The sequence below is a fragment of the Geotrypetes seraphini genome, chromosome 1 (genome assembly GCF_902459505.1).
Source record: "Geotrypetes seraphini chromosome 1, aGeoSer1.1, whole genome shotgun sequence".
Classification (NCBI taxonomy): domain Eukaryota; kingdom Metazoa; phylum Chordata; class Amphibia; order Gymnophiona; family Dermophiidae; genus Geotrypetes; species Geotrypetes seraphini.
Genome location: NC_047084.1, coordinates 401728355 through 401746724, shown reverse-complemented (window position 1 = coordinate 401746724; position 18370 = coordinate 401728355). Strand labels below are relative to the sequence as shown.

General features: G+C 45.5%; 1 protein-coding gene across 1 annotated transcript in view; it reads right to left on the bottom strand.

Annotated features, from left to right (window-relative positions):
• LOC117347325 (dynein heavy chain 6, axonemal-like) overlaps positions 1–18370 on the bottom strand; it is a 2502256-nt gene that overhangs the window by 2182871 nt on the left and 301015 nt on the right. Inside the window, 1 exon segment of the mRNA XM_033918113.1 lies at positions 12426–12536. Within this exon segment, the coding sequence (XP_033774004.1) occupies positions 12426–12536 (111 nt within the window).

Genomic DNA, 18370 nt, shown 5'->3' with positions numbered 1-18370 from the left:
CTATCGGGCCTGTTCTCCACAGAAATGGGACACATTGCCTTGTCCCCTCTTCTGAAAAAAGCCGATCTCGACCCTTCCTTACCATCTAACTACCGCCCCATAGCAAATATCCCTCTCCTAACTAAACTGCTAGAGGCCATAGTCGCCACCCAGCTCTCTTCTTACCTAGACAGATTCTCCATCCTCCATCCCTACCAATATGGCTTCAGTTCCAGCTTCAGCACCGAATCCCTCCTAGTTTCCTTAATTTCTAAGATGCAACAACTACATTCTCATAACAAATTCGCTGTCCTATTACAATTCGATCTCTCTGCAGCTTTCGATGTTGTCCACCACGACATACTACTTTATCAACTTTCCGAGATAGGAATTGAATCCACCGTCCTAAAGTGGTTCTCAAACTTCCTAAGCTCTCGCTCCTACACTGTCAACACAAATGGCACCATGTCCATTCCTTGGACACCATCTTGTGGTGTCCCTCAGGGATCACCCCTATCCCCTATTCTCTTTAACATCTATATGTCCTCCTTGAAACTCCTCCAATTATCCCCCCTTGAAACAATCTATACATACGCTGATGACATCCTTGTCCTCCTTGAGACAGACCAGAACCTCATCAACCTCCACGAGAACATTACAGCTTGCATAATGAGACTCCATTCTTGATCCTTCTCGGTACAGATGAAATTGAATGAATCAAAAACAAAATTACTCTGGCTCGGCCCAAAATTAGAACACCTGTCCACCCTCTTCGCACTACCCTCAGGCGCTGCACTGCAGCTTGAGTTTTCAAGCAAGGTCCTTGGCATCATTATCGATTCTTCTCTCTCCCTCAATGACCACCTCAACTCCTTGGCTAAATCATGCTTTTTCAGCCTCCACATGCTGAGGAAAGTAAGATCCTATTTTCGCCAACAACATTTCGCCGTCCTTGTCCAATCCATCATCCTCTCCAAATTAGACTACTGCAATGCCATCTACTTAAGCCTATCAAAAAAAAGTCTTCAAAGACTCCAGCTAATCCAGAATACTGCAGCCAAGTTGATCTTTGCAAAATGCAAGTCTGACCATGTCTCCCCACTCCTAGCCAAACTTCACTGGCTCCCAGTGATTTCCAGAATCCATTTCAAATGCTCCTGCCTGGCTTTTAAGATCATTGACGCCATCCTTCCTCCCTTAATCCCACTATCTTATAACTCCTCGAGTCCTGACTCTACCAGACCCACCCAAAGGTATAAATTATCCTTCCCCTCTCTACATGGTATTCGCTATGCAGGCAAACTGGGAAAATCCCTTCTCTTTAGAATAACAGGTCTTACTACCCCGCTGTGGAACCTGGGCTCCCTCCAATTATTCCGCAAGCAACTGAAAACCTGGCTTTTCACTAAAATGTAATTCTATCCCCCCTTACTCTTCTCTTCTATATATAAGTTCATGTAAACCTTTTTTTTTTCCTTCTCTTCCTATATTTTAAGTTCTTGTAAACTGTGCCGAGCTCCACAACATCTGTGGAGATGATGCGGTATATAAACTTAAGGTTTAGTTTAGTTTAGTTTAGAAGTACAGTCAAACCTCGGTTTGCGAGTAACCCTGTTTGCGAGTGTTTTGCAAAATGAGCAAAACACTCAGCAAACTTTTGACTCGCAAACCGAGTGTTGACTCGATTTGCGAGCACCCCCCCCCGATAACCGGCATCGCTTCCCCCCCCACTCGCAAAGGCCCCCTCACTCCAACCGGCACACACCCCCACCGCGCGAACCGGCCCCCCCGCCAGTACAACTTAAATTTACCCACCTCCCCGTCTAGCACCAGCACCGGCACCGGAACACAGGCACTGCTCGTGTGCCTAGATCTTCCGGCTTCCTGCTTCGGGTCATAGACAAAACGCGCCTTTGTCCCGGCGCGCTTTTGACCTGACACCTCCGGCTTCTGCCTACCTCCCTGCCTTGAGCATGCATCTGCGCATGCTCAAGGACTTCTATTCTCCCTCTCGCCGAGAATCTCGGCGAGAGGGAGAATTAGAAGTCCTTGAGCATGTGCAGATGCATGCTCAAGGCAGGCAGGTAGAAACCGGAGGTGTCAGGTCAAAAGCGCGCCGGGACAAAGGCGCACTTTGTCTATGACCCAAAGCAGGAAGCCGGAAGATCTTCTAGGCACATGAGCTGTGCCTGCGTGCCGGTGCTGGTGCTAGACAGGGAGGTGGGTAAATTTAAGTTGTACTGGCGGGGGGGCTGGTTCGCGCGGTGGGGGGGGGCCGGTTGTAGCGAGGGGGCCTTTGCGAGCGGGGGGGGAGCGATGCCGGTTATTATCGCGAGTGGGAACGTATCAAAGCGAGTTCTATTATTTCCTACGGGGAAACTCGCTTTGATAAACGAGCATTTTGGATTACGAGTATGCTCCTGGAACGGATTATGCTCATAATCCAAGGTACCACTGTATATTGTTTTTAAAGAGAATGGAAACACCATTTTTCTTTTTATTAAGAGCGGGGAAAAAAAATGGGATGAGTATCCTTTTATGCTTAATTTGGGTGCAGCTGCAGAGGGAAGGTTTCCTGGAGGAAACTACATCTGGATGTTTAGTGGTAATATAATTAGCAATTATTTTCTTTTAATTGGGTGATTGAGCCCATTGACAATATAACACAAAATATGGAGATCAACCATTATCAAAAACAAAGGATATAGAAGAGAAAAATCTTTGGCATATACCATCAAAAGCTTTAGGTAGGAGAGGTGGAGAAAGCAGAATTGCGGACCATTCCAGTTATGAAGGACAGAGGGAGAAAGAAGAAGTGAAAAGAAGGATAAGAGTAGAAGGGAATCAGCATAACAAACACACAGCATGGCTGTATAAGAAAGTATGCACATGTGTATGACATATAACAACAATACGCGGGTAAACCTGAAAGAACAAGTGAGAAACCCATGGAGCATTGAACAGCTCCACACCATAGTTATAAATGGATCAGTGTTATTCTATTGATATGGAAACAGTAAGAAAAGTGATTATCCAACAGAGAAAAGTTAAGTCATAGCATTCTGGATGGAATCCAAGAAGGATTTTAAGTCCACTGGATCCAAGTATGAAGTGGTATGATTGTTGTAGGTTACCTTCATTCTGGCTGGATACATGAGGCCGTATTTTGTTCCAATATCTTTCAGCTGCTGGTGGTAAGATAGAAATTCCTTGCACTCTTCAAGGGCATCAAGCCGATGTCGGGCGTGGACAAATTGATCATTTAAGACTTCAATTTCTGCTCGCACTAGCTTAGTTTTGTCCACCAGTCCTCATGCTTCGTCGCCAATTTGTCTGGCAAGCTGGACTCAGTTTTAGGCCTCTTACCACTGGGTTGAGTTGGAGTGGAATCATCTTTTGCGTTTTTCAGCGGTGACATGTAGGGAAGATGTCCGAGCAGTGCCGATTGTAAAGGAGCACAATTTAGATGGAATAGGTCACGGTAATCGTAGAAATTGGTGTCGGTGTGGAGGAGCTTCTACTCCATGTGTCTGCTCTCTATACCTAAAATAGTAACAACAAAGAGGCACAACCAGTCACAACAGGGTTTGGATGGGGGACGCCCAGGGTAAGCTCTAGTCCAAGCCTGCAATAACTCCACTTGAGAAATAAAGGGCGCTCTCAGTGTGAACCATCAGCAATGGGAGCAGAAGCTCCGATGCTTCACTTCTAGGTTAAGGCGGGAAGCCTCCACCACCACACCATCATTGAGCCCCCTATGTGTATAATGAAAAACACCTGCAATAAGGCCCTAAATAAATGATACAATTTAAACAACCCCGTGAGCAAATCAAACTCAATGGTGGAATAACAACCTGAGCGACCCCCACACAAACCCTGCCAGCCGGAACCCGCCAAGCTAGAAATAAAGCAATAACAAACAAATATCACAAAATACTGAAATTCAATCAAAAATGATAATACTTATCTGAACCAAACTACCGCAAATGAAAACGCCAGGAGCCGAAGTTCAACCACGCTGGTTTCGGGGAGGAGCCCTTCTTCAGGAACCTAGCCCCCGACCACAAACCAAAAAGCAAAAGAAGAAATGCAAAAACGCGAAGCGGGACGGCTGGAGGGAGGGGTATCCGAGCGGGAGAGCACTCACGCCTAAAAAGAGGACCAGGATACACGTCACACACAAACCAACCAATCATACAGGACGCGCGACGCGTCAACAATCACTCACACCGGGGCGGAAAAAAAGAAAGAAAGAAGCCCCGATGCTGCAGAAAGGGAACGATAAAACCCGTTCAGTACTAGAGGCCCAACCATGCTGGAAACCACCCAGCGCAGAAAACCTGCACAATAACACGGCACCCAGAAAAAATATAGAATGGAACCCTATATGATGGTGTTCCATTCCACATTTTCATTAAGACCATGGGGAAAAACAGCTTGAAGTTGGAAAATCCAATATTGTTCCCTAAGGTTTAAATGGAATTGTTTGTCCCCCCTGAAATCCCAGGGAATTTGCTCAAGCACAAACCACACCAAATCGGTAAACTGATGACCAGCTTCCAGACAATGAGGCACCAAAGGGGCAGATAAAGATGTCGTTCTGATGCGACTCCTGTGTTCTTGTAGTCTTGTTCTAATCTTTCTGCTTGTGCGCCCCACATAATGTAGCGCGCAAGGACAGATAATGACATATACCACCCAAGCAGAATCACAGGACGTTTGGGATCTAAGATGGTAAGTACGCTGAGTCCGGGGGTGTTGCCATTGAGAGATAGATAGAGAAGACGCACACATATCACAATGGCCGCACGGACCATGCCTCCCCCCGGTGACTGCTCGGCTTTTAGTGGATAACAGTTCCTTCAAATTTTTGGAACGGGAGAAAGCTATGCAAGGAGCCTGATTGAAAATGGCGTGATGGTCCAAAACATGCCAATGCTTTCTCACAATGCCGGCAACCTGGTGGGCTTGGTCAGAAAATGAAATGACACACACCTGCTGTTCCATGGGCGGCCTAATGGCAGGAGCCCGCAGGAGCTCAGGATTGGCATAACGAGCTCTGCGATAGGCTCTCTTGATGGTCCAATCTGGATAGCCGCGTGCCCTAAAGCGCTGCGATAACAACTTGGCCTGGGTCCTAAACTCCCCCAAGGAGGAGCAAATTCGGCGGATCCTAAGAAATTGCCCCACAGGCAACGATTGGCGCAGCCTAGCTGGATGACAGCTGGTGTAGTGTAAATATGAGGTACGATCGGTAACTTTCCGAAAGACCGTTGTAACCAAACGCCCACCAGATTTGCTGACCATAGTGTCCAAATAAGTGACCCTGGCTCCATCCACCGTGGCGGTGAACTTCAGGTGTCTATCAAGAGTGTTCAGCCAGGTAAGGAATTCATCAAATCTGGCCCTGGTGCCTGTCCAAACCAGGAACACATCATCAATGTACCGGAGCCATGTACCAATATCCGACATCCACATGGATGGGTATAACAGCTGCTCTTCAAAATTCGTAACGTAGAGGTTGGCCACACTGGGGGCCATGGCCGTCCCCATGGCTACCCCGTGAGTCTGCAGATAAAACTCCCCTCGTACTTCAAAGAAGTTCCGCTGTAAAACCAAAGTGGCTAGTTGCATCAAAAAAGCCTTGGTTATGCGATGATGGAAGAGACCTCCAGATAACTGTTGTTCCACAATCTTCAAGGCCTCGATCTGAGGGATATTGCAATATAGGGCTTCCAAGTCCATGGTAACCAAAAGGTCGGTGTGTTGAACCTGGATGGACTCGATTTTATTCAAAAAATTGGTGGTGTCAAGTACGAAGGAACGTGCCTGAGCGACCCTGGGTTTCAAGAAATGATCGACCATTTTGGACAGGGGCTCAAGAATGGTCCCACGGAGGGAGACAATCGGTCTGCCCGGAGGATTGGAAAGGGTTTTGTGAATTTTGGGTACCGTGTAAAAGCGAGGGCTGCGACTGGGAGGTTGGGATAAATATCTGGCTTCGGATTGAGTGATAATATTGTCCAGGACAGCCCCCTGGACCAAAGTCGCTATTTCCATACGCAAACCGGGAGAGGGATCCCTCTCCAATTTGGTGTACCAGTCAACGTTGGAAATATGGGTCGCCACCTGGGCTCCATATTGGGCAGTGGACTGGACAACCACCGCCCCACCCTTATCGGCGGGTTTGATGTCCAAGTCAGGGGCGTTCTTCAGAGCCTCCAGAGCAAGCCGTTGGGCCTTGGTGATGTTAACATAATGATGAGTAGAACGTGCGTTCGGGAGCTGGTCAATATCACGTAAAACCAGGTCCCGAAACACTTTGATGTGAGCATCAATGGGACCCGGGGGGATCCAATGAGATTTAACCCTAAAAAGGGAATCATCCCGGGATCCTTCTTGGGTGGAAAAAAACAGCTTGATCTGGAGGCCCCGAACAAACCGTGCCATATCCCTGTGTGCAGTGAACAAATCCAGAGCAGTGGTGGGAACGAACGAAAGCCCCTTCTCCAGTAATTGTGTCTGTGCTTCAGAAAGGGGAACCCCTGATATGTTGACCACTAGGGACCCCTCGCTGCCTGCGAGCGAGTCACTGGGATGTTTTGCACTGTGTTGCGGTCCGGGTAGCCCCTGCGGCCCCGAGACCGTCTTCTTGGGCCTCTTCTGGAACCCCGGCCTAAAAAACGCGCTGACCCCATGTAGGAACTACGTCCGCTGGAATCACTATTGGAGGAACTATCCTCCGTCGGGTAAGTGGAATGAGTATTAACCTGCTGTATTGCAGTGGAAGACCCCTGGGGCTGCATCCATGCATACACATACCCGGATGCGTAGTCCTCTGCATCCCTGTGAAATTTATTGATTTTGCCCTGTTTGATCTTGCTACGATACTGATCGTGAAATGCCTGTAAATCAGGCAAACATTGGGCAAACAGAGGAGATGTGATGGGATCAGCGGTTAATTTGGTCTGTATCTCAACACTTTGTACCTGGACCTCTTGAGATACTTCCTGAATGGTATCAATTAATAACACCATCAGATCCAAAGAGCACTTGTTGAGTATTGCAGCCCATTTATGGAGGAAGGGGTCCCTATTGGTGAACATACCAGGGGGTTTGTGAACCCGCAAACCCCGAGGGATGTAGTGGTTCTTAATATACTCCACCAAGGACATGCTGTGTAAATCCAATTTAATTAATTCTTTTTGTAAATTGGACCATAAGTTCTTATTGGCCACAAAATCCGGCGCATATGTATTCATCTGGTGGTCTGCCTGAAACAAAGAAGTTTTGGTAGTGCATGACGTTACCTGGTCCGCCGAAAAGCAAAGAGTGCGCTGCCATTCGGGCAACTCCATAGAGTGAGACTAATAATACGCACAACACAACACTCAATATATATGCCAAAAATCCTAAAATAGTAACAACAAAGAGGCACAACCAGTCACAACAGGGTTTGGATGGGGGACGCCCAGGGTAAGCTCTAGTCCAAGCCTGCAATAACTCCACTTGAGAAATAAAGGGCGCTCTCAGTGTGAACCATCAGCAATGGGAGCAGAAGCTCCGATGCTTCACTTCTAGGTTAAGGCGGGAAGCCTCCACCACCACACCATCATTGAGCCCCCTATGTGTATAATGAAAAACACCTGCAATAAGGCCCTAAATAAATGATACAATTTAAACAACCCCGTGAGCAAATCAAACTCAACGGTGGAATAACAACCTGAGCGACCCCCACACAAACCCTGCCAGCCGGAACCCGCCAAGCTAGAAATAAAGCAATAACAAACAAATATCACAAAATACTGAAATTCAATCAAAAATGATAATACTTATCTGAACCAAACTACCGCAAATGAAAACGCCAGGAGCCGAAGTTCAACCACGCTGGTTTCGGGGAGGAGCCCTTCTTCAGGAACCTAGCCCCCGACCACAAACCAAAAAGCAAAAGAAGAAATGCAAAAACGCGAAGCGGGACGGCTGGAGGGAGGGGTATCCGAGCGGGAGAGTACTCACGCCTAAAAAGAGGACCAGGATACACGTCACACACAAACCAACCAATCATACAGGACGCGCGACGCGTCAACAATCACTCACACCGGGGCGGAAAAAAAGAAAGAAAGAAGCCCCGATGCTGCAGAAAGGGAACGATAAAACCCGTTCAGTACTAGAGGCCCAACCATGCTGGAAACCACCCAGCGCAGAAAACCTGCACAATAACACGGCACCCAGAAAAAATATAGAATGGAACCCTATATGATGGTGTTCCATTCCACATTTTCATTAAGACCATGGGGAAAAACAGCTTGAAGTTGGAAAATCCAATATTGTTCCCTAAGGTTTAAATGGAATTGTTTGTCCCCCCTGAAATCCCAGGGAATTTGCTCAAGCACAAACCACACCAAATCGGTAAACTGATGACCAGCTTCCAGACAATGAGGCACCAAAGGGGCAGATAAAGATGTCGTTCTGATGCGACTCCTGTGTTCTTGTAGTCTTGTTCTAATCTTTCTGCTTGTGCGCCCCACATAATGTAGCGCGCAAGGACAGATAATGACATATACCACCCAAGCAGAATCACTGGGTGGTTTCCAGCATGGTTGGGCCTCTAGTACTGAACGGGTTTTATCGTTCCCTTTCTGCAGCATCGGGGCTTCTTTCTTTCTTTTTTTCCGCCCCGGTGTGAGTGATTGTTGACGCGTCGCGCGTCCTGTATGATTGGTTGGTTTGTGTGTGACGTGTATCCTGGTCCTCTTTTTAGGCGTGAGTGCTCTCCCGCTCGGATACCCCTCCCTCCAGCCGTCCCGCTTCGCGTTTTTGCATTTCTTCTTTTGCTTTTTGGTTTGTGGTCGGGGGCTAGGTTCCTGAAGAAGGGCTCCTCCCCGAAACCAGCGTGGTTGAACTTCGGCTCCTGGCGTTTTCATTTGCGGTAGTTTGGTTCAGATAAGTATTATCATTTTTGATTGAATTTCAGTATTTTGTGATATTTGTTTGTTATTGCTTTATTTCTAGCTTGGCGGGTTCCGGCTGGCAGGGTTTGTGTGGGGGTCGCTCAGGTTGTTATTCCACCGTTGAGTTTGATTTGCTCACGGGGTTGTTTAAATTGTATCATTTATTTAGGGCCTTATTGCAGGTGTTTTTCATTATACACATAGGGGGCTCAATGATGGTGTGGTGGTGGAGGCTTCCCGCCTTAACCTAGAAGTGAAGCATCGGAGCTTCTGCTCCCATTGCTGATGGTTCACACTGAGAGCGCCCTTTATTTCTCAAGTGGAGTTATTGCAGGCTTGGACTAGAGCTTACCCTGGGCGTCCCCCATCCAAACCCTGTTGTGACTGGTTGTGCCTCTTTGTTGTTACTATTTTAGGATTTTTGGCATATATATTGAGTGTTGTGTTGTGCTCTCTATACCTAGCAGGCTCCGCCCCCCCCAACATGGCCATTTTCTAAACAAAAAGTGGTCATGTTTTCCACAAAACATCCAAAATCGAATTTAGACATCATAACACAAATGCCCCATCTATATATATATTTAATAACCAAGAAGAGAAATAGGATACATGTTTTTTTCTAGATTGGCAGCCCTAATTGCAGAAGAGGGGTATATCGGTTTAATGTAACACAATAAGCCATATGACTTCAACATATTTTGTAAGTTTTACTTTTTTTACACATTCAGGAGTGTTGGGAGGGGGGAAAGGATGGGGATGGTAGGGGTGGGGTGGTTCTTGGGAGTTTAACTGTCATTCTATAAAATCCTGTTAGAATCCTACCAATTTGTTTCAATGGGAGGTCTGAAGGAACAACAATTCACCCCCCCAAGAACAAAATTACTGAACATATAGACAAACATGATTTAATGGGACAGAGTCAACATTGATTCAGCCAAGGGAACTCTTGTCCCAACATTCTACTACATTTTTTGAATGCATAAACAAACATGTAGATAAAGGTAAGTCAACTGTTATAGTTTACTGTAAATCTGGAGAAAAAGTTTGGCAAAGTTCCACATAAGAGACTCAAGAGGAAATTAAAAACCATAGGATAAGGATCCAAGATGGCCGCGGACAACAGTCAGTGAGAGAGACGCTCTCAGAGAACTGTGTTTGCATACCGGAGCGCAGCGATGCCGAAAAGGAGAGGGAAAAGCACTGCTGGAGCCTCGCGGCGCTTGGAGACTCCCTCACAGGCAACGATTGATGATTTTCTGAGACGCCTTCAACAGGAACATTTCGCGACTGGGAGTCGCCCGCTGGAGCCACGGGCATTGAGTGAAGCCGCAGTGTGTCTCCCTGGGCTGGAATCCACGCTGAGCCCAGACGCTAGGACCCCGCCTCCACAACCGCAGAGTGCCAGCTCTCCACGGGAGGACAGTCTGCCTGAGGTGGTGGACTCTATGTCCCGGAAGGCTATCTTGAGTTTGGCACTGGATGAGAGCTTGTCTGCGGGGGATCCATCGGTGGAGCAAGAGGAACAAGGCGTTCAAGAGGGAATCGGAACAGCTGGACAGGATTCAAAGGCTGCAAGTATCTTTACAATTACTAAACCCATTAATGTTACACTGGACTCGCTATGGGATTTAGTTGTGACTCTGGGTCAAACTTTGTCACCCCAAATTAAAGTTCTAGAACAGAAATTCCAGGAACAAAATGAGGATATAAAAACTTTGAAACAGGATAATATTGCAATTAATACAAAAATTGAAAATGATTTCTTGGAAGTTAATAAGATTCAGTCCACTATAATCAGAGACAATCTGAATCTGAGAAGGAAGATGGAAATTTTGAAAGATAGCAGGATAGAAATCACCACACATGGGTAAGGTGAATTCTTTTTTTGTGCATGCTTAATAATCATGTCAGCACATAAGAATTTTCGTTGATGGGTCAGACCAGTGGTCCATCGTGCCCAGCAGTCTGCTCACGCGGTGGCACTTAGGTCACATGTTTATAAGTGACCCCCACTGCCATAGAACACCTCCTCAGCCTCTGATGCTCCCTGCCCCTTACCTTATCTTGGGATGAACCTGGGAGGGGCCTGATACAACCTGGACCAATCAGAGCCTAAATGAGAGGGGGAGGCATTGGAGGGGGAGGTGTTCTATGGCAGGGGGAAAGTGAGCATCTCTCCCGCTGAAGGGGGTGCGCGCAGCTGAATGGTGGCAGGCGTTTCTTGGCAGTAGAGAGAGGGAGCATCATTCCCACGGCAGGTGGTGTACAAGGCTGAGTGACGGTAGGCGTTTTTTGGCAGCAGAGAGAGAAGAAAACTCTCCTGTGTGTGGCTAATAATCTTAGAATTTTAAATTTTCCCAAAATATCCTCAATCTCAGCTAAAGAAATGTTAAAAAAAATATTTTCAGGATATACTTGATGTCTCAGAAGAAATTTTTCCTCCATTTTCAAAAATCTATTATCTTCCAATGGAAAATCAGGAAAGGCAGCAATCCAGGCAACAACAAGATCAGGATCAGGAGCAATAGATGGACTTAACAACTATGCTGGATACTTCATTGAAATAATTATTAAGACCAGCTACATTGTTGGCCAATGTAGTATTGCTGCCAGATAAAAACTGGATATTAAAACTATTCTTCAAGAACAGACACAAGGAATTTCTAGGTCAAAAAATCCAAATATTTCCGGATGTGACAAAAGAAACTCAGAAGCGAAGAAAACAATTTCTGTTGTTAAAAACCAGGAGTAATTGCAATGGGTGCAACTTTTCTTTTACGATATCCATGTAAATGTTTAGTAAAATATAAATCTTCTAACTACATATTCTTTGAACCCTCTCAGCTGTCGGGATTTCTAACCATGAAACGTCTTGAGGGGGGAAATGCGATAACAACTGCAATTGAATAAGAGAAAATATTTTTTTTCCTGTACTCACTGAAAGTTGTCTGCTTTTCTTCAACAGGATATGTTATTTCCTTTCTTTTTATATTGATTCACTCATTTGAATTTTGGATCGCTCTATTATGGGACTTTAAAGATTGATTAAATTGATAATTTTACTTTAAAAATTTTGTTGTTGTGATATTTGAATCCATATCTTATTCATTTTCTGTACAAGAAGTTTATTTTCTTGTTTAAATTGTTAAAATAATAAACAAATAAAAAAAAAAACAACAAAAAAACATAGGATAGAAAGCAATGTTCTGTTGTGGATTCAGTGCCGGTACCCACATACCTAACCTAATTGGGCAAAGACAAAAATGCAGCACTGGCACTGAATATTATATAATTTCAAGATCTACTGCAATTCTACTTCCCAACTGCCCAGATTATGCTATAAGCTATCAGAGCTGATATACAGCAGTACTGCCCTATTATGTGTTGCTGAATATTGGAAGTTGGTCACTCAGCATTTAAATCATCATGAGCTTCTCTTTTCCACTTAAACCCTGCTGAATATCATCCTGGGGAGGACAAGTTTCATGAACAAACCTGGAATTCTTCAAGAGATGGCTCAAACATCATTGTTTGGATTTCCAAAATTATTTCCGTGAGAAACATTGGTGCTTCTTCTTCAGTCTGACCTCCAGTTGTTGTAACAGCCTAAATATATACATATAAAAATTCATAGTGAAACCACAATAGAATTAACTCCAGTCTTGTATTTAGTACTCAAAATATCTTAATTTCTGAAGCAAAATATAATTCTTACCAGTGGCATAGTGAGGGTGAACAGTACCTCTCCCCTGCCCTCTTCCCTGCCGCACATATGCACCCCTTCTCCGTACCTTTTTAACTTCAGCATGAGCAGCCACCAACTTATTGCCCGCATCGGCTGCGGCACTCTCTTTGACGTCAATTCCAAGGCGAGGGTCCTGGAAGTAATGTCAGAGAATGCCACAGCTGACGAGGGCAGAAAGTTGGTGGTAGCTTGTACAAGGGAAAGGGCGTGCGGAGGAGTGGGAAGAGGGAGAACAGATAGGAGGAAGGGTGCCGACGCACCAAGGAAGCTCGGGCAGATCCCCCCCCCCCCCCCCCTTAATACACTCCTGGTTCTTACTACTCTATTTAGAAGACACAAAAGAAAAAGATAAAAATATATAACCCAGGAAAATATGTAGTCAATGCTTAATAGCACTTAAGTGGTTAGAATCAGGTACTAGCTCCATAAGTTTTTATTGTTAAAGTACCTCAGAATCTACCAGGTAAATTTTGTTCAAATAAATTGATATATGTCCATAATATATCATTTAAGTTGAAGAGGGTTCCAAAAACATTCTGGGAGTGGGGCCAAAGGTTATGTGGATAGTAGCAATATTCAACAAAAGAAAATAAATCCAACAAGTCTGCAGTGAATGTCGAACAGCCTGAAAACCCAAAAGAAAACTGCAGAACGAATGCAGGCACTTTATTGAGACAATCAAACGTTGTTTATTAAAAGAAAAATCCACCTTATTTCTAGAGAAATGAGGACCCAATACGGTCCGTGTTTCGATTAAAACATCTCATCTTCCTCAGAGTTCCAAAGTTTTCCTATTGGCAAGAACAAAGTGGAACACAACAACGTGCAAGAGAACCTGATGCCTGTAGTAATAATCACATAAGTGTTGTCACCGTAGTGAAGATTGTCTTAGCACTTTGCCTAAAATGTTCTAAGCAAAGCGCTAAGACGATCTTCAGTACGGTGACAACCCTAACACGATTATCACTACAGGCACCAGGTTCTATTGCACATTGTTGCATTCCACTTTGTTCTCACCGAAAGGTGGATTTGTCTTTTTTAAAATAATGTTTGATTGACTCAATAAAGTGCCTGCATCAAGTATATTCATTCTGCAGTTTTCTTTCTGGTTTAGTAGCAATATTCAGACATTATTCAGATAATGATATGTTTAAGTGGATCACCTAAATAAGAGATGTAGAAAGGGACTTCCAGAGAGGGAGAAAACTTCACTGGTATTTGCTGGGAAATTATTCTTAAACATGGGGAAAGTAGACTTACAGTTTAATAGGTAACCTCAGTGACTTTATTTTGTTATTATGCTCACTTAGCAAAGGCAGTTTAAGGAATAGCTTTTTTAAGCATTTAGGCCCTGATTCTGTATAGGACGCCCGGGAGAGGTGTCCTATTCAGAATCGGCCTACACTAAACCCCGATTCTGTAACTGGCGTCCATGTTACAGACGCTGGTTAGAGAATCGGGTTAGATTAGACATGGCCCGCTACACTTATCGCGGCATGGTATCTCTCTGCCGCTATAAATATAGCGGGCCGCGGCCACCTGTCCGATCACTGGCAGGAGGGTGCCCAAACTCTCCTGCCAGAACATGCCCCCCCCGACACTACAGACCGCCCCCCCCAACACTACCAACCGCCCCCCCCCCCCCGATACTACTGATCTCCCTCCCACCCCGACACTACGAATCGCTGGCAGAAGGGTGCCCAATCCCTCCTGCCCGGACGCACCCTCCCCCCCGACAATATCGATCGCTGGCAGGAGGGTGCCCAATCCCTCCTGCCAGAAGATGCACCTTCCCCCCCACCCCGGCGCTAACAACCCCCAAACCTCCACCCCACCAAACTAACCTTTTCTTAAGGCCAGACGGGTCTTGCCCGTCCAGGCGACAGGCCTGCCTTGTCGAAATGAGGCGGGCCCGCCCCTTCCCGGCCCATCTCGCTGAAGCCTAAGGCCTGATTGGCCCAGGCTCTAGAAGCCTAGACCAATCAGGCCTTAGGCATAGCGGGTCCGCCCATCCCCACTTAATCTAAGATAGAGAGGACAGCAATCGTCATAGGCGACTCCATCATCAGACAAGTTGACAGCCACATAGCGGGAGGAAGACTTGATCGGCTGGTGACCTGCCTACCGGGAGCCAAGGTAGAAGACATAGTGAGCCACATCGACAGGATCCTCAACAGTGTGGAAGAAGAAGATACGGCGGTGATGATCCATGTGGGGACGAACAACATGAGCAATAGGAACTTCAACAGGGAAGTACTGAAGGACCAGTTCCGGATGCTAGGAAGGAAGCTGAAGACCAGAACTCAGAGAATAGCATTCTCGGAGATCCTGCCGGTATCCAGGGCAGATGAGAAGAGGCAGATGGAGCTGCAAGCAGTCAACGCTGGTGTGAGGAAGAAGGATTCCACTTCGTGTGCAATTGGACAACGTTCTGGGGGAAGAGCAAGCTCTACAGGAAGGATGGACTCCACCTCAGCAGAGACGGAACGAGGCTACTTGCAAGCAACATCAAGAGAGAAGTGGACAAGTTTTTAAACTAGGAAGAAAGGGAAAGCCGACAGTCGACAGAGAGAGAGAGAGAGTCGATGGTTCGGGAACTGGTATACCCAGAGGATACCGTGCAAGAAGATAGAGGGAAAGACTCACCGGATTACAGGCAAGAGAGATCGAAAAGGACACAAGAGGGAAGGAAATGCAAGAAAGGAAAAAGCTGCAAACTCAAGTGTATGTACACAAACGCAAGGAGCCTTACAAATAAGATGGGTGAATTAGAAGCCATAGCACAAAAAGATAATGTTGACATCATAGGCATCACGGAAACATGGTGGACTGAGGAAAACATCTGGGACACTGTGCTACCGGGATACAAACTATGCCGCAGAGACAGAGCGGCTCAAAAAGGTGGGGGCATTGCCATATACGTCAAAGAGGAAATTGAATCTGCTGGAGAGAACACGCCACAACTGACGGATAAGTTAGAGTCTCTATGAGTCAAAATTCGAGGAACAAATGGCCTGGAAATGAAGATCGGTATCTACTACCGACCCCCAGGACAGTCCAAAGAAATTGATGGAGAAATGACTGATGAGATTAAACGCAACTGCAAGGGAGGCAACACAATTATCATGGGTGACTTCAACTATCCGGGAATAGACTGGAACCTAGGCATCTCCGGCTGCATTAGAGAGACCAAGTTCTTGGATGCTGTAGGCGATTGCTTCCTGGAACAACTTGTCAAGGAAAATACTAGAGGAAATGCAATTCTGGACTTAATTCTAAATGGCCTGCGAGGACCAGCACAAGATGTAGAAGTAGAAGGGACGCTGGGAAGCAGCGATCACAATATGATCCGCTTTGATCTGGACGACAGCCACGGTACTGAACTTCCGAAAAGGGAATTACGATGGGATGAGACTCATGGTAGGGAAGAAGATTAAGAACGCTAGAGCAAGCTTGGTCCCTTTTTAAGGACACAGTCACCAAGGCGCAAAATATATATATACCGCGTATCAACAAGGGATCCAAGAGGAAAAAGAACAAAGAACCGGCGTGGCTCACTGTAGAGGTGAAGGAAGCGATCAGAGACAAGAAAACTTCATTTAAGGAATGGAAAAGGTCAAAAACGGATGAAAACTGGAACAAGCACAAACAACATCAAAACAGATGCCATAAGGCGGTAAAAGGGGCCAAAAGAGACTACGAGGAAAAAATAGCTAAGGAGGCGAAGAACTTCAAGCCGTTCTTTCGATATATTAAGGGGAAACGACCCGCAAAGGAAGTGGTGGGACCGTTGGACGACCATGGAATAAAGGGAGCACTAAAGGAGGACAAAGCCATCGCTGACAAACTGAACACATTTTTTGCATCTGTATTTACCGAAGAAGATGTACATCAGGCTATATGCTGGAAATGAAGACAGAAAGCTGACAGGATTGACGGTCAGTCTAGAGGAGGTATGTGTCAGCATAGCTATTGCTGGCATTCAGCATTTTCAGTTGGCATAACTGATGTCAGCAAAGGCCTATGGGAAATTATATCAATCTGACTCTGGCATGTGAATGCAGAGAGACTCTGAGGGCAGGGAGACTGTTTTAAGTAGCCCTGATTGAATCATGATTAGCTAAAAGGTGTTAATGTGTTAATGTCTGATTAAGAGGGTGCTTAGGACAATGGGTCCAGGTGCACAGATAACTAAAGTTAATCAGAAACTATTGTCAGAGGCACAAGTTTACTAAGGAGGGGGAGATTTAACTTCTATTGAAGCTCAATAGTTTCTATATTCAGAATAAGATTCCAAGCTTTCTTTCTCTCTCTCTCTGGCCGATCTCTGGAATCCAAAACTTAGACTATCACCCCATCCCTCTTTCTCTCTCTCTCTCTCTCTGGCTCTCCCTAGAACTTCAGACTCTCTGTCTCTTTGCCTCTGAACTATGTAAGGCAGGGAAACTGCTTTGCTCTCTCATTAATTGTAATGCTTAATTGTAATGCTTATAAATACTACTTTTCTGTAGGCCTATTTCTATAATATATTCTTTATGCAATCACCTCTGGCTGTGCCTTTTTGATTCTACTTCCTGGTGAATGTTCAGTGAGGGAACTGAACCTGGGACCTGGCGTTTGTAAGGGTGCCTCTCAAGTGACCCCACCAACCATACATTGTGGGGGCTACTAACAATCCTTACATTTTGGGGGCTCATCTCGGTCCTTCCTGATTTCATTTGGGTAAGTAGAATTCAATTTTTTTTTTCTTCTCCTTGTATGCACTGTGCAATAGGATTATGCATAGACAGAGTGAGATAGAAATCAAAAGACCTTGGAAAACCCTTAGATTGATTGTACGTTAGACTGGATGACACACTGGTGAAAAGTTCCAGTAATATTGTGGGGTTTTATACTTGGTGAGATTTTTTTTTTTTTTAATCAATAGACTTTGTATTTTTGATTGATAGACAGAGTGAGATAGAAATCAAAAGACCTTCTGGAACCCTTAAATTGTTATAGACTGGATGACACATTTGTGAAAAGTTCCAGTAATATTTTGGGTTTTATATTTGGTGAGATTTTACTATCAAAAGGCTTTGTAGTGTTACCTGTGCCAGTTTGCATTTTATGCTTTGCTAGAGTGTGTTGACTCTTCGGTTTGATGTGACACCTTGCTTACCAATTACTGGTAATGGAGATTTTCTCCCTGGTATGGGCTTGGACGCGCATCCCAGGTGGCCGGGGAGGGGCATGCACTACTTGTTTCATGTCCTACAATCTGATGGTACTCTTCAATCTTTCCAAACGCTATGTGATTCCTCTGCCTTGGTAGCTGGGGATTGGTTTTCTTATGGACAAATGCAACACTATGTTCACTCACTCCCTGGTTTAGCTTTACGAGAGGATGTCCAGGAGAAGTTGTCTGACACCTTGAGTCTTACTGCTCAGGTGCGCATCCCTTTGCGCTTTCACCATCGTTCTTTGCAGGAGATGGCTGGAGAGTTGGATTATGCAACCCTGGCCGCTAAGTGGTCCGCAGACTTACGGTTCTCCATTCCTGCGGATATGGTAAAGAGAAGTATTCTACAAGGGACAAAATCCTTGGTTGCAGTGACTGAACGGGAACGTTATTATAAATTTCTAGTTCGGGCTTATTTTGCTCCTGTTAGAGCCTTTCATGCCCGCATTTGTACATCTGATGTTTGCCCTAAGT